This window comes from Anoplolepis gracilipes, chromosome 4 (assembly GCF_047496725.1).
Source record: "Anoplolepis gracilipes chromosome 4, ASM4749672v1, whole genome shotgun sequence".
Lineage (NCBI taxonomy): Eukaryota > Metazoa > Arthropoda > Insecta > Hymenoptera > Formicidae > Anoplolepis > Anoplolepis gracilipes.
The window spans coordinates 3690196-3708355 of record NC_132973.1 but is presented as its reverse complement, the minus strand read 5'-3'; the positions used below and the strand labels follow the sequence as shown (position 1 = coordinate 3708355).

Genomic DNA, 18160 nt, shown 5'->3' with positions numbered 1-18160 from the left:
GTATGTAGGACATATATGTATACATACATGCGTGTGCGCTTCTTGATGCGTCTGGTCGCGTCGCACACGCGTTGCTAGATGCGTCCCTCGCGGTGGCAGCGGCTGCGCGCGTGAGAGCTTACCGGATAAGAGGGAGGGTAATAAAGCAACAAGACAATGACGGTGATTTACGCGGTCCTACGGCAAATGGGCTTACCCGTAGATTTTTGCGCGGGTAGCACGCGCGTCGGCGCGAGAGAAAGGTGGAGAAGCCTCCGCACGCGATTTATTAATCTCGTCCGCGCGACACGCACGCAAATGCGACTCCGGCCTCGGACTCGACTCCACTCGGCTCGGCTCCTGCGCGACGCGATGCGACGAGACCAGGTGCTATGGGACTGGAAGGATTATTTATTTAGTATTTGCTGAATGCGCACATATGTATAAATCTCTATGAAGAACGTAGGAGAATATTTTCCATGTATTAAATTTATGCAGAAATTATTTTTCAGATATTTCTTACATTTTGCAAATAAAATAATGTAACTCGAAAGAAGAATTAAAATAATATATTTCTTTTTTTAATTTTTTACGGATAAATGAATATAATGAATTACTAAATATTTAATTTATAAATTATTTTAACGTCTATACAAAGTAATGCATTTTACACAATTAACTGAAAACATATACGTTAAAAGTGAAAATTTAATAAAAATGCGATTAAAATAATGAATAATTACTATTGCGGAAATAGTTATAACTGGTTTTGGATGCATTTAATATAATTCATGACAAAAACACGGCAGTTGATCATATACTAAAAAAAATACACTATAAGATTTCAATGTAAAAAATAAAATAAGAATTTTTTTTCAGAAAAAGGTATAGCTATTTTATATTTTTTTTCTTCCGAAGAAGGAAATTATTAAAAGAGGCATCTTGGTTTATTATATATACATAGACTATATTAAAATAATTGTACTTCTTAAAACATCAGGGAATTGAAAAAACGTGAATTAAATTTATCGAAATTGTGGAAGTTTCAACTGCTGATACCAAAAATATGACAGTTTCGTTGATCAGATAATATCGTTTATTTGCGAAAACACTTGTGTCTGTCCTTTACCTACAGCGAGTTCCCGCAAGATCTCGTCCATGACAAGCATGGTGTGCGAGCGTAGATCACATTAGTCACGGTCGCACGCTGTTCGCAGATACTACCAGAGTGCCATCGACGAGACGGTCGCGATGCAATTGCAATTCCGAAAGAATGCATTACGAGAACATGCGAGTCGCGTGTTAATTCGTGCTTATCCGGTGTTATCGATCATAATTTTGGTCGCAACACGTTGAAACGCGATAAAAACGATCGACTTCCATACCGAGTACATGCAAGCTGAACGAATCGCACTTGTAACTTGTACGCTACTCATCACGTATGCACTGATCGTATATGCATCTGTTCATATGCGTGCATACAAGGTGCTTCTGATATCTTGCTATTTTATTAGATTTTCTTTAAGCCATGTTGAAAGTTGAGATCTTGATAAAAAATATTGGAATATTAAGATTATCTTTTAAACAAGATAATAGACAATTAATTGGCTATTGACATTTATTAACAGTTATATTAATTATTATCCAAAAAATATCAAAAGGATTGAAAACTGAAAGAAATTATTAACATGTAAGAGATTAAAATTAAATTGAAAATTGTTATGAATTGTTGAAAGACGATCGTTAGAATATAAGTTCACTTTCGGTATTTTTATAACGACTACTTATAATCGAAGAGTGAGTTTCCTCAATCGATGACACCCCGTAAATGGGCGAGAAACTGGTGTGATATCACAACATCGCGTTGTACAGATATTTAAGCCTCTCGGAGTATATAAGCCGGTAAGAGTGAAAGATGCGCTGATACTCCGGATTTAAAGTGTATTCGTTACGCACTATTATTAATATACGTGATGTATCTACCATGCAGGAACATATTCGTGTATTAAACCTGCCAACGTCTATAGAAGAGCCTTTACGTATCTGTAAAGAAGATCAGACGCGACAGAGTTAATTAACGTAATTGTTAGGACCAACGGAAGCGCGATGGATAATTCTTCCGTTTGCGCGTGTAAGCCATCGCTTAGAAGATTTGCTTTAGAATTAATGTATAGTAAATTTCTAGAGTAGATGTTATATCTTTTTCTTTTTCTTTTGCTAGCAACATCGAATAAATGCAATAATACATTATATAGAATGTTTTAGCTTTCGTTTTGATTCTAACAAAAGCAAAAGATATACTCACTCAAAAAAATAATCTTGCTACTTAAACAAAAATTTGTTAGGTATAAAAAATTAACTGAAACAGATAAATTATTAGCAAATTCTGTGATGCTGCATATATTTTGCACTTAATCAATTTAAATAACAGAGACAGAATTTATATCTGTACTATTAGTGTAATTGAGACAGAAAATTTTTCTGTGATGTCAATCTTTAAGGCCTATTGTCAAGGACAATTATATTTGTGATTAATATTTGGCAATGGGATCTAATTTTTCTACAGGTATTGCTAGAATATTGTTGTTATAAATAAATCATATACGTGACAAACAATATTCTAACAGATATAAAAAGTAGCCATAAATTTTAATTGAAACATCTAGAAATCTGTCTACATTAGCAAAATATTTTTTGGAGTGTTGGTGTTTTTTTCTTATGTTTTTGATATGTTTTTAAATGAATTAATTGTTAAAGGTTTTAACAAAATATGTTTGTTAAATTATATTACTTGTATATCATAAATATATATATATATATATATATATATATATATATATATATATGTATATATATGTATATGTATACATAGAATTTCAATTTGCTTTAATTAATAATTAAGTATCAATCTTTGTGTAATGTAAATATATAAAAAATATTATTAAATTATTACTTATTATTATTTATTTATTTACGTTTTATATATTTAAAATTATATTTAAATGTAAACAAAACATAAATAAGTAGATAATAAATAATAATTATATAATAATATAATAATATAGAAACTATAATTCTTTGTCTATATAAGAAAAAAAAAATTTTTCTTTATTAATTTTTTCTCTGTAAATTTCGAGAAACGTCACGAATGATTTTATAAGGAAACTTCATTGTACGGCAACTACTCTTAAAAAAATTTACATCAAAATCGGTGAAACAGAGTACGTGGCCAAAAGTTGCGAATGCAAATAAAATAAAATTATTTTTAATAAATAATGTTTTTTTTTATTTATGTATAATTGTTAATTATTAATTAAATTATTAAATTATTTATTTTGTCTTCCTTTATGAGCATTTAGATTGCGCGTACATTTTGCGTTAAACTTTTATTCGTCATTTTTTTTCTTTATAAATTTTTTTCTCTCCAAATTCGGAGAAGTGCATCGAATGGCTTTGCAAGGAAACTTTATTGAACGACAGCTATTTATAAAAAAATTTTTATCAAAATTGGTGAAGCAGAATACATGACCTCTCCATGTCAGTTTAATTGCTTACCTTGAATTTCTCAGAACAAATATGTTTTCGCAAAAAATGTTCTTGATTATTTTAAAAGAAATATTCCACAAAAGTTATCTGATCTAATTGTAAGAAAAAAAATAATGACAAAATCAATTTAAAAAAAAATATTTGTTCAAAGTCATCGTCATTGTTTAAAATTGTACGATTTTTTTTAGTTAATATTATAACACTCTGTTTTTAAATGCTTTCGGAAAATGGTTAAAAAGTAAGATATGGAAATAAAAAATGCATTTAGGGGATGAACTATATATTAATAATTTCTAATTAGAATTTCAAAATGACATTGACCTTTTTTTACAAAAAAAAAATTAAAATATCGTAAAAAAGCCATTTTTTCATATTTAATCTAATTTTTTGCACATATTAAACCTCAATTATTCCGAAACCTGACGTGCTGGTGAATATTGATTTGCGACATCGTTTTTTAATATTTAAAAATTGATAAAAAAAACGCTTTGTTTAATTGCAAATAATAAAAACAAATATTTTTTTATAAACTATGTATTTAACATGTATGCGCGAATTAATAAGACATTTGTTAAATATATTTATTTTTGCTTGTCTCAGCTTATCTTATCTGTTCGTATCTGGTATGTGTGGAGATGGCACTGGTATATATTACATTAACATCGATTTTCTCTTATACAGAAAAGGCCTACACAATAAAGAGTTCATATTATAAATATAGACAATCTTTTCATAGTTCGTGAATATTTTCGAAATGTTAACGTCTATTGTATACCTTTACCTTCTGTTATTTTTCATGATAAAGATAATGTATGGCGAAGGAAATATGTGTTCTTGTATGTATTTTATTTTTTAATGAATATTTATTAGTTATATTATATGAACACTAAGAATTTGTATTATGTGTACATATTATTATTTATAGGTACCCCGCCGGCTTCAAGTTTTACGACTGGTGTCAATCTCATTTATTATAAATGGTTGGTATTTAAAAGAGTATCTTAAAATAATAATTACAAATAATAATTAAAATAAATATATGCGTGTATAGCAATAATGAAACCCCTGCAACGATCTCTTACCCGATCACGGCACCAGAAAAGTTGTTAAATGTGTTAGAAGATAAGCAGACAATCTTTTACATCTTTGGATTTTTACAAAATCCGGAAAAGGAAAATGTCCAGTCAATGATGAACGGTAATGCGATAAGAAAGTAGATCATTATTAAATCAAAAAGAAATATAATAGTACTTCTTTGCATTATCAGCTCTCTGTTATGGAGGAACGAACGTTGTGTTACTCGATTGGAGTAAATATTCTAGCAGCATCAACTACTGGAAAGATTTTGAAGAAGCCCAAAAAGTAGGCAGTGCATTCGCTCAAAGTCTACAAAAGTTAGTAGACAACGGCCTCAAAGTATCGAACATTTATATTATCGGATTTTCTTTGGGTGCTCATATAGCTGGTTTAGCTGGTAAATGCACTAAGTTCAAGATACCTCGCATTACAGGTATGTGATTAAATTAAGTTTGAAATCTGCACAGCAGCTCTAAGATGTTTTGAAAATATGTAAAGTGATAACAAATGATAACTAGACTGAAAGATATGCATATATATAAATTTAAGGACATTTTAACTTAACATAATCCACTACTTTTTAATCTGTTTTTACTCAATTATTTACTGACATATTATTTACCATAATTTCTCATCTTTAACGTTTAGATATTCCAATATTTAAGTGTTAATTTTTGGTGATGGCATGATATGTATGTTTCATTTATAACTTTTTTTCTTAAGTTTGCTGAGATATTTTCGCTTTATTTGCGACGCTTACTGCAAAAAAATATGCAAAAAAATTTAATTTATACAGATAATAAATTTTTTCATAAGATCTTTACTCGCGAAAATAATTTTATATTTTTTGTACTAACGTACAGGTTATATATATTTTATTTTATTTATTTTTATTATTAAATATATATAAAATATTAGTAGAAAAAATGTGTGTATACTATATACATGCACATACATATATGTTATTAATTATATTAATAGTGCATATATATTAACAAATCATTTATTTTATTAATTATTTTTGCATGTAAATAATCAATGATTAAGTAACTTATAGCTTTTTGATTCAGCCCTTGTTAATTAGAAAAGAAGAATAAATGTATGAGAAAAGCAATTCAACATTTTGGAAATTAATATAAAATTATCATTTATAGGATTAGATCCCGCAAATCCTGCGTTTTATCCTTCAGGCTGCTACCTTACATCCACAGATGCGACGAAGGTTGATGTTATACATACGGACATGGGAGGATTTGGCACTCCTACAAGTATGGGAACTGCGGAATATTACGCAAACGGTGGCTATCGTCCTCAGCCTAATTGCAAGTGTATTGATATATTATTGCTTAAATGTAAGAATCAAAGCAACTGAATATGCCATTAATTCATTACAAATCAGTTTGTTGCCCGATATAGTGCAAACAAATTTTGATATTTACGTAAAACATTTTATAAAATCTAAAGAAAAGATAATTTGTTGATTACGATTGATCACTGTTTGAAGCATTTTAAAAATTAGAAGAATAATCCGATATTACAATGTCGAGTCCATCTTAATATAAATCTTCAAAAATTTAAATTACCAATATCTCGATCTATCTAAACATTTATTTTGTTATTAGTTTTTTGCAGTCATATAAGATCAGTCGAACTGTTTATAGCCTCCATATATAACCCTACAGAATTTTCTGCGATATCGTGTTCTTCTTGTGATCTTTATAAGGCGGATAAATGCAGTAGCAACAACACGACTAACGTTGGATATTCTGCATCGAATACGTAAGATAATAATAAACATTTGACTTCTATTTAGCAAGCACAATAATTTAAAAATTGTTTCATATTATAATTATTGTTTAATTTTGTATATAATAAGAAAAAGTATTGATTTATAACAATTTCTTGCAGAAGCGGATTTTATTATTTCCATGCAGGAACTTACAAGGTCAGGTGTAAACTGTGTCAAGATTTTCTTCAATCGGTTTTAAAATCAATTTTGGACAAATTTTGGAACAGTTTCTTTAACCCCTTGACAGTCATTGACGCCATATGGCGCCGGAAATAATTTGACCACAACTGTCACTGACGCCTATAGGCGCATCGCAAAAAAACTAGACTAAATCTATTTTGATTTCCATAAATTTCGGTATCCGAAGGTTTTTGGATCGCTGAATCCGAATATGATATCAGAATTTCAAAATTAAAAATGGCGGATCCAATATGGCGGACCCCAGTTTCAAAAAATCAACATATTTTTATAAAACTTTTTTTTCAATTACAGAGAGAAGAAATGAAAGTAACTGCATTGGTAATAATTCCAATACATACGAGAACTAATTTGAAATTAGAAATTCTCAAAAAATCTTAGAATACCGAGTTTTATAAAAATATATTGACTTTTTAAAATTGGTGTCCCCCATATTGAATTTTGGGATCCGTCATTTTGAATTTTGGAATTCTGATATCATATTCGGATTCAGCGACCCAAAAAACCTTAGGATACTCAGTTTTATGATCATCAGGTCTTATTTTGTGTCAACGCACTTTTGGCCTACAAGGTAAAATTTGCTTGCGACTGTCAAGGGGTTAATTACTAACTAGAGAGAGAAACAAATATATTTCTTCATACATCAAAGTAAAAATAAAATTTAATAATCAATTTTATTTTGACAGAATCAGAAGAAAAATTTAATATATTACTACACATATATAAGACAAAAATATGTGCATTCTTATCTACCTTTTTTGTTACATTTAAGATATAAAGCTGTAACTTGATCATGATAATATCAAATTAATTCATTACTTGAGGTATTGTGTTTTTCTGAAAATAAAGACAAGTGTACAGTTTTTGAAAAGTAATTACATATATACATATATTACGAAATGTGTGTGTGTGTGTGTGTGCGCGCGCGCGCGCGCGTGTGTGTGTGTGTGTGTGTGTGTGAGAGAGAGAGAGAGAGAGAGAGAGAGAGGGAGAGAGAGAGAGGGAAAGAGATATTTTTAGAATATTATTGTACGTAATTACAATACTAAAATTTCTGGAATTTTATTTTTATCTGCTAATAAGAGTTAATAAATATAAATTATAACAAATGTTAATAAAAGTTTGTTTGTGCATGCAGTATTATTAGTTTTTCTACCTAATTTTTCTGTCTAAATTGATATAATCAAGAATAAAGAAGAAAAATAAGATTGTTTGCCGTTTAACATCTATCGAATTAAAAATGCTAGCAAATTAGTATGCAAACAATTTGAAATGTAAACTTGACATAATCTGTAGTAGTTTAACCGTGAGATAGTTGCAAGCATTGAAGCTACTATTTTTTAAGAGATGCCCTCACATTTATGTTAATGATAGGCTTAATTTTATGCTAGATTGTAAAATAGAATAGTACAATTTCAACGATCGACGAGCAATTATCTGCGTTAAATCGATATATTTGTATTTTTTCGGAACAATACTATTCAAGAACTTTGATATTATTATTCAGTGCCTTTTTTAATGAAAAATATGAGAGAAACTAAAACGGCAATTTTTATAATTAATATAACATTTTTTTAAACACGATCATGTACATCTTAATATTTATCACCAGAACTTTATTTACGATTTTGATCCATAAATATTTAGGCAAATATTTACATAATTATCAATTTGTGTACAAATTATGTATTTAACCAGACAAAATATTATAACTCATGCACGTGCAGATTATATTAACTCGTCATAATTAATTTTCGCGTTTTACGTAATTTCTCAACCAGCCGCTAAATCCGGGGCCGCATACGGAATATATTGCATAAATATACTCGACACTCTCAGCAAAGAATATTGCTACTAATTCTGTCTTAATTAAGACTAAAGGAGACTTTGATCATTGTTCTAACAAGAGCGTCTTGTTCTCTATCTCCCTCTCCCTCCCTCCCTCCCTCCTTCTCTCTCTCTCTCTCTCTCTCTCTCTCTCTCTCTCTCTCTCTCTCTCTCTCTTTCTGTTTCTCTTTCTCGGAAGAAAAGAATATAATTTATTAAATAGGACAAAAGGCAATTTTCTCTCAAGTTTTTTTTATTGAATCTTTACGTCCATGTGTGCTATATTATTCGCGCGAGAAATAATTGCATTCCACAATATAAACAGATTCTTGCTACTCCTTTCAGTCATTTAATTAAATATTAAGATTTTATTTAAAGCATTAAAATTTTATTCAAGGTTTTAACAGAATCATGCGTGAACTTTATTTTACCTATAACAAGTATTATCGCTGCATATAAAAAAGCATGAGATGATAAATTGATAATTGATATATTATTATAAAATATTGTAATATTGTAGCGTTATAAAAATTTTAGTTTACAAATATTATTGCTTTGTAATAACTATACGCGATAATCTTAAACTATATGTATATATATGTATATATGTAAGAGAAAAAAAGAAAACTAATCGAACGTTATATTTTATATCTGTATTTTTATTTATATATTTTGTATTTGTTGCGTGTTTTGTCGTCTCTCTCTCTCTCTCTCTCCTTGCACGTATTGTTGTTTGACGAGAGATCGAGGAGACTTTTGAACTGCTAACGAATTTAGAAAACGAGAAACCGACGATGTAAACGGTCGATCTTTTTGTATCTTCGCGATCTTCCGCCTATTCCGCTTATTTAATACTTGTACGGAAACTTTACGGACATATTAATTATGCGCTATTAATTACTCAAACATCTCTGAGTTATTTTATTTAAATCTTTGCCCGTATTCTACATTTCCCTATATATATAAGGTATGACATTAGTTTTTAAAAGACGCAGTTACAAAGAGAAAAAGTGTTGATTTCTCATTGTCAGAGTATTCTACAGCATTGGAAACAAATAGCTGTCTGCATTCCTGTCTGCCGCGATCAAATACGTTGCCTTTGTTTCGGATACATAAATGGCACTTCCGCCCACGTACTGTGCGCACGTATGTAAGGAACTAAGAGCCAATTTATATATATGGTTGACTGACGCACGAATGACTGATTATAATTTCATATCAAACATTGATCGTCATGAATAATTGATACAAATTGTTTCCATCTCTCGACAGACAAACCTCCTATCGCGAGTACTCGCACGCATTCCACAGACATCTTTGAAAGGTATCACTATTATGATTGCAAAGCAGTCGATAATTTTATAAAGTAGTGCATAAATCTGAATATACGCAAGATAATCGCGAAATAGATGATACTAATATTAAAAGTTTGAATTAGAGTTTATATTAGAGTATTGACAATAAAGACACATTATGCCATTTTAGAAAATGAAATGTTGAGGGAATCTTTATCGTAAAGATATATTTTATTTTGTTTCATTTAACTAATCGACTAATTATTTGCTTGAGACGGAAAATGGTCAGCACACAGTTTGAATTTTTTTTACTTCTTCTATTCTTTTCTTTTTTTCGGATTGTTTATGTTTGTTTCTTTTGGAAGCTACTGACCTCTTTACCTGGCCCAACTCTCATCATAAACGTCGCGTGCAGGTGCACGTTAACATGCATGTTATAAAACAAATTTCATTTAAAGAAACGCAACGAAAAGAAGCGGAAAGATTGTAAGAGAGCAGAGAGAGAGAGAGAGAGAGAGATACGTATAGATAGAGCTTATACAGTCCGGCTATGTAATTTTCATCTGCACTTGTGGCAGTTTAATCGCGAGCAGAGAGGAATGAAATAAATGCTTAATGAAATATGTGTATGTACAGGATGATTCACGTTTGGATCCGAAAAGCTATGTATACAAATATAAAGGAAATACTTAGTGTACTCTTTCGAGTTCATTGACGAGCTCAGTTATTTAAACGTAAAAAGTTCTTTTCGATATTAAACATTTTTTTACTGTAGTAAAAAAAACACATTATCATGATAGGTCAATGGTCCCAATGTAAGTGAGACTTTTCTGATTGTAAAAAAGCACGAAATTAAATCTCGTTTATATTTAAACTATCTAATATAGTCTTGCAAAGATTTTTTGAAGATAATAATTTTCACATGTGTGTCCTTTTTTACTAAAGTAAAAAAAATTTTAATATCGAAAAGAACTTTTCGCGTTTAAACCCAAGTGAAATTTAACAGATCTCTTAAATTCTAAAGAATTTATTGATACGCTGTTTGAAAAACTTGTTAAATATTTGCAGATAAAAAGTCTCTTAATTGTTCTCGAAATTTTTCTTCTTATAAATTTGTAATTGTTAACATAAAGTTTAACGTACAAAGAAAATAGTAGTTATATATATAATATTAAATTAATGCATTTATTTTTTAGTAACACAGGAAAAATACTTTTATAAAATTACAAATATTACATAAAACATGTTTCGCATTTTCAGGGCCTCGAGATTTTATTATTTAATTTTGCTTTATCTGTATTTTTGTTTAAATATATGGAAGATTGATCTCTGTAGCATGTGATTACATTTTTAATTTTGAGCAAAATTTTTCGGTCCAACTATGTATTGTCTTGTAGAAAATTTCCAGTTTGATGAACGAAAGCAAAGTAATTTCAAGTCGAAAGTCGCTAACGGACTAGCGTTTTTTTCGACTTTAGTATCATTAGCGGTAAATTAAAAACCGACCTTCAAATAGACTGAATGAGATTATGAGAGTGGCGTTTTGCATACGCAAATGAGTTCTAATTACAAGTCAATAAAGCATGTTTGTGAATGAACGTGCATGCGAGACGCCCACGTTATCGTTATTTTCAACAGCAATAGCCATTTAATTTTCACGCCTTGTTAACTTTGAATATTCATCTAAATAAAAATAACAATGTCGGTGTGATCTTTAGCAATAAAAGAAGAGAATATATTTCAATATTCTACTTAATTTTAGTTTTGTTTTTTTTTTTACTTTTTTCTTCTTATCTTTGTACGTAATTATTGTATTTTGCATAATTTACATTGTAGATACTAAAAAAGATTGTTTTACGTTTAATGATTATTTTGATTCTTACGTTAAAATTATTTTTAATTATAATAAAAAAATAATTATATTATTTTTTTATTATATTATAAACAATAACTCTCAATCAATAGCAAAGTCAAATAACAGATAAAACTATGAGAGTAAATGTTAATTTGAACATTGTTACAAAACTTATATAAATAATTTAAAAAAGCTATTTAACATACATATGATAGATAGTGCATATAATAATGAGTAAAAAAAATCTTACAATTAGTTAGTAAACATAAAAAAACTCAATTGTTTCAAAGATATAAACAATTTTGTATGTTATTATCATAACTCACTTATTAATTTTTATATATATTTCGGTGTTTACAAACCACTCAGTGTTTAAAAATCGCGTTCTGAATGTTCTCATTCAGATTTTATACATACTTTAGAAAGATTTCACCGGTAATTGTTTAGTTTTAGTCATTATCATCACGTATTCAGCGATTGTAGAACTGCATTATAAACAATTTTCAATGGAATGATTATTGATGAAATCTAAAATATATATGGAATAAAAACACTTAGAATGCGGTTTGTAAATACTGAAACATGTAGAAGCATAAGTCATGATAATAACATACAAAATTATTTATATATTTCTGACACGCTTGAGTTTTTGATTTATATTTACTAAGGATATTTTACTCAGTATTATGTATATTATCTACTATAAAATGCTGAATAGTTTTTTTAAACTTCTTGTATAAATTGAAGAAAATATTAATTAGACATTATAAGATCCTGTTCAGTAAAATACAATACATAGATATCGATTAAATCGTTACATAAATGTCAAAGTCGGTCGTAAATGAGTAAAAACAAAAAGAAATTAGTATAATATTATCAATATTATGGTATATAATGTAAACAATACCCTTGTTAACAATAAAAAATGGAAAATAATTTTAAAAAGTAAAAAGAAAATCGGCATGTTTTTTAAAGATGGTCAGAGATGTAAAATAATAAAAAAAATAAAAAAATAAAATTGAATACATAGAATATAAATAAAAATACTTAAATGCAAAAAATAAATACAAAACTTGACAGAGGAACTTATTAATTAGCGCGTTTAAAGTACGTATTGTCACTAACACATATTTTCTATAGTATTACATAAATTAATATTACTTGATTTACATATTTATATATTAATATTAGTACTTTTCATCATTTCAAGTTAACTGAAATAGGATGATTGTGACAATAATAACATTATAATAATATTTTCAGTTCGCGTTAATTATATGTTGATTACTTTAGTCTCGTGGAATAATGCATTTTGAATAATAAATTTTGCAATAAATTGTGATATTTTGATACAAAGTTTATTAGACATAATTTTGTATTTTATGTAAATAAATTATAAAATTTATGGTTCAGATATAATTTAAGAGCAAACTAGGAGAATAAAAAAAATTATATGATATGATAAATGTAATGCAATTTTTTTACAATATTTTTTTACGCGATGTTTGACGTCATTAATTACGAAGGAATGAGAATTAATTAACACATATTTGCTAATAAAACGAGTTTTTTACTTATTCATCCTTGCTTACGCATTTTTTTTATCTGATAATATGGAAATGGCATTGGTATATATATTACGTTAACATCGGCATTCTTCTAGCCAGAGAAAATCCGCACGACGGAGAGTCCACATTAAAAATATAGACTTTTAGCTGTTTGTAAATATTCTCAAAATGTTAATGTCTATTGTATATCTTTACTTTCTCTTATTTCTCGTGACAAGAATAATGTGCAAAGAAAATATGTGTCGCTGTAAATATGTGTTGTATTTTTTAATTCTTTAGTTACATTACGTGAATATCAAAAGTGCATACTATATGTGCGTATTACTTTTATAGGTAATGTGCCGGATTCAGATTTTGCGGCTGATGTTAATCTCATTTATTATAAATGGTTTGTATTTGTAGAAGAGTATCTTAAAATAATAATCACCAATAATAATTGAAATAAATATTTGCGTTTATTATACAGCAATAATGAAACCCCTGCAACGATCTCTTACCCGATCACAGCACCAGAAGAGTTGTTAAAAGTGTTAGAAGATAAGCAGACAATCTTTTACATCTTTGGATATTTACAATTTCCGGAAGAGGAAAATGTCCAGTTAATTATGGATGGTATTGCATTTAAATATAAAACTACAATAAAGCATTCTTTAATTAAAGAGAAATACAGTAAAGTATTTTTTTGCATGATCAGCACTCTGTTATGAAAGAACGGACAATGTTGTATTACTCGATTGGAGTAAACATTCTAAGGGCATTTACAATAAAGCTTTTCAAAATGGCGAAAAAGTAGGCAGTTTGTTCGCTCAAAGTCTACAGTTGCTTGTAAATAACGGCCTCGATGTATCGAAGATTTATATTGTCGCGCACTCCTTAGGAGCTCACATAGCTGGTTTTGCTGGTAAATGCAACGATTTTGTTATACCTCGCATCACAGGTACGTGATTAAATTAAATTTTCACAGTGTTTCATGTTTTTTTAACTGGTAGAAATAATAGATAATTAATGGTAATTAAAATGAAGGCCATACATATATATATTTAAAGACATTTTAATTCAATATAATTCAAATATTTTTCAGTTCTGATTACTCAACTGTTCACGTATTGTTATATAGTATAATTTAATATCCTTAATATTAGATACTCTGATCCTTAAATGTTAATTTTTTAGCGATAGCGTAATATATGTATTTCATTTACAATTTTTTTTAAGTTTGCGCAGATATATTTGTGAAGAAAAATATTAAAAAATTTAATTTATGAAACTAATATACTTTTCTATAACATTTTTACCCAAAAATAATTTAATAATATTTTTTATACTACTTGTACATAGATTATACATTGTATAATATATATTTTTATTATTAAATATATATAAAATATTAGTAGAAAAAATATGTATATACAATATACATATACACATATATTACTTATTGTATTAATAATTATATTATTATAAATACTGATACATTAACAAATAATTTATTTTAACTTACAATAAGTTGTATGTAAATAATCAATAGTTAAGTAACTCTTAAATTTTTCATTATGTTTTTGTTAATAAGAAAGTAAAGAATCCATGAAAGAATTTATAGTTTAAAATTTGTTTGAAAATTATTATAAAATTATCATTTATAGGATTGGATCCTGCAAATCCTTTGTTCTATCCTCGCGGATGCTATCTTACGTCCGAAGATGCGGCATGGGTCGATATCATTCATACGGATATGGGAGGATATGGTACTCCTCCATATCAAGGAACAGCGCAGTATTTCCAAAACGGTGGTGTTCGCCCTCAGCCTGGTTGTAAATTAATTAGTATACCATTATCCCTGACCGGTAAGAATCAGGGCTATTGAATATGTCATTATTAATTTTCTTTACAAATCAACATTTGTTGCTCGATATATTGTAAACAAATTTTGGTATTTAAAACATTTTATAAAATATGAAAAAAAAAGAAAATTTGTCAACTACGATCAATCACTTGATTGCAATTTTAAAATTAATTAGCAAATAATTATTCGATGTTACAAAGTTAAATCCATCTACAAAGCTATAAAAATGTAAATAACCTAATCAATATCTTGATCTAAACATTTATTCTGTTATTATTAGATCTTTGCAGTCATCAAAAATCAGTCAACTTGTATGCAGAATCAAAACGGCATCCTACAAAATTTGTTGCGACACGGTGTGCTTCTTATATTGATTATATACTAAATAACTGCAAAGACAGTCTACAGACTTATGTTGGATATGGTGCATCGAATATGTAAGATGATAATTAACATTTGACTTATTTATTTAATAAGTATAATTTAAAAATTATTATTATATAATAAGAAAAAATATTAATCTAAAACAACCTTTCTTGCAGACGTGGATTATTTTATTTTAAAACAGAAGTATTATAATGAAAATTACCTACTACACTTATATAAATTTAAAAATGTAACTAGATAATTTAATAGAAATATACTAATTATAATTTAATGTTCAAAATGTTCTAATAATATGCTAATTACTCCATTAATCTTTATGTAAAGTTAAATTTTAATTTAATTTACGAATTATAAATCAAGATAAGTCCACATATATTATTTTGGTAGATTAAATAGCTTTAATAATTTGTCAGCCTTTGAAACTGCAGATTATATAGAAAAGATTATTTGCGGCCTTGAGATAGAATATAACAGAATAAAGTCGGGATTTTCTTTTTCATTGCACCCGTCTCGTAATGAAGATCGTGTCGAACATCTGTTATAACAAGCGCAGCACGATATATCACACGTTATACGAAGATCATCCCCTCGTGATTTATTACACATTATGTCTGAGCATTATCGGACTGCGCATCGCGGCGCCTCACATGATGTCCATCAAGGAGCGATAATTAAAAAGAAGAGGGTTTAAATCGCTTGGACGTGGACGAGATCGGCCATCTGCTTCGCGCGATTGGGATAAGAATGGTATAAGTCATGCTTACTATGAGATATCGTCGTCGAAACACGGAGCGCTTGTCTTAACGATCGTATTTGTAATTCTGCATTAACTCTTACTTTTTAATAATCGAAAAATAGGAGTCATACATATAAACGAGTTTTTAAAGAAATTTAAAAAAAATCTTCATTTATCATAACTTTTATAAAACGCTAAAAATAATATCTTGAATTAAATTCAAATTAAAATTTTGCATGATTCTGTTTGAGTGAATGAGTAATAAGGTTTCGATATATCTGATTCTTGAAATACGTATAAACATTTTTTTTTTATTATTTAGTTCATGTAACACTCGAAAAGTATAGAAAGGGTTCTCCTCAAAATTAAGAGAATATATTAACTTAAAAATGAAATATTTTTCATTAAGTTCACAAGATAAGACGACATAACTTCATAAACAAAACGACTAATTTAAAATGCTCTTAAAGTCTATTTGTAATTTAACTTATTTTCAAATTTGCAATTGCATTTTTTTAAAACTATTCGTGTGATTCAAAATGTTTCGCATAGCTGTCGGCGTAATCGCGAGAAACGCGCAGAAATAGAGCAAGAGAGAAAGAGGGAGATTTAGGAAGAAATAGAGTTCTTCCATTGCACCGCACGACAATGCGCTTCGACTCTGACGTGCCTTCCGCCGCGACTCGAAGCTCGGTGCAACCGAGAGAAAGATAGATAAATAGATAGCTACAGAGAGAGAGAGAGAGAGAAAGAGAGAGAGAGAGAGAGAGAGGTAGAGAGAAAGAGAGAGAAAGAGGACTAGCCTCTCTTCTCCAGAGGGTATATTTCTTTGATCTCGATTTTTGTCCCGCCTCTCGCCACCCTTTTCACCCCTCTCTCCCTGCAACCGTGAAGCTCAAGACCGGTTAATCCAGATTAACTTTGAGCCCGAGCATATAGATACACACATACACACACTCACACTTTATATACATATACGTATATATCGTACGTATATTGATAGGTGTATACATGGGGTGTAAAAATTTTACGCGCGTCTAGACAGTTTCGCGCGACTTCCCGCGGGAAGTTCCTTTCTTACAATACTATTACGTTTTACAAAGTCGCGGCTTTAATCGTATTTATGTTGAACATGTGATTAAGTAGCTATATACTTTTTTTGATCGTGTCTTTAGTCTTTATGGACATTTTGCTTACGAGAATAGATGCTGCACTCATTCTTATGTGTTCTCTTGCAATTAATTATTAATAACGGTTATCTACATTATTATAAAATTTCTAAACATCGTTATTAAATTTCTAAATTTTGTAAAAAGTGTTACTTTGTGTTAGCCAATTATGTAATGTTAATTATGTATGTCAAATGCATTACAACATATTGAGTCATATAATATCCATTATAAAACAATTTTTTTTCATCTTCTTCATTCTTTACTCAATTGTTTGGCAATGATATCAAGCAATCTTTTTTTCCCTATAATTTTAATAACTTTCCAAAAGTTAAATTTCTATTTCCGTGTAAATTAATATCTATTAAGACCTCTTTTTAAATTTTATAAAATTATAGATTGAGCTTATATAGAAATCTTTAGTGAAATGTACACAAGCTCTGTATGTATATATTTTTTACAATATAAGCATGTAAAAAAAAAGTTAAAATGCACGATTACAGATAACGTCCTCACGCGATTTTATTATGCACTCGGTCAATCAGCGATGCATGCATTATCCTATTCATGGACACATTGATTTTTGAATCCCTGACCTGTGAGTTTTGTACAAAATGACAAAGATTGTGTTCAATGCGCTTTAACGAGAATATGTGTGCGGACAAGGATAGGATACTTACGTGGTTGGTCCTTGGAAGTTGGTAACGCGATTACGCGAGATCCCGGCGCGATCCGATCTCGACGATGGGATTAAAGGCAATCGTGAGGCGATCAAGAACCGCCATTGGGTAATAAATGCGGCACATAATGAACCGCCTTTATCTAGCGAACTCGTTGAAAGCCGCCGCCGTTCGTGAATGTAAATTTATTCTCTGTGCGTAACACCGTTGC

The 18160-nt window shown here is 29.1% G+C and overlaps 2 protein-coding genes across 3 annotated transcripts; both read left to right on the top strand.

Annotated features, from left to right (window-relative positions):
* The first annotated feature begins 4216 nt into the window (after window positions 1–4216).
* Window positions 4217–7515, top strand: LOC140665491 (pancreatic triacylglycerol lipase-like). 2 transcript variants are annotated; one of them, XM_072891671.1, is made up of 7 exons: window positions 4217–4361; window positions 4451–4505; window positions 4577–4722; window positions 4793–5035; window positions 5757–5924; window positions 6225–6381; window positions 6511–7515. In XM_072891671.1, the coding sequence occupies exons 1-7, from the start codon at window positions 4280–4282 to the stop codon at window positions 6665–6667; spliced, it is 1008 nt and encodes a 335-aa protein (XP_072747772.1). In that variant the 5' UTR covers window positions 4217–4279; the 3' UTR covers window positions 6668–7515. The 2 variants fall into 2 exon arrangements, with proteins under 2 accessions (XP_072747772.1, XP_072747771.1); XM_072891670.1 differs by having other exon boundaries at window positions 5757–5954.
* A 5705-nt stretch (window positions 7516–13220) lies between these two features.
* LOC140665492 (pancreatic triacylglycerol lipase-like) lies at window positions 13221–15641 on the top strand. Its single transcript, XM_072891672.1, has 7 exons — window positions 13221–13381; window positions 13468–13522; window positions 13601–13746; window positions 13829–14071; window positions 14778–14978; window positions 15258–15414; window positions 15520–15641. Exons 1-7 carry the CDS (start codon window positions 13303–13305, stop codon window positions 15554–15556), a joined length of 918 nt encoding a protein of 305 aa, XP_072747773.1. The 5' UTR covers window positions 13221–13302; the 3' UTR covers window positions 15557–15641.
* Window positions 15642–18160: the final 2519 nt, after the last annotated feature.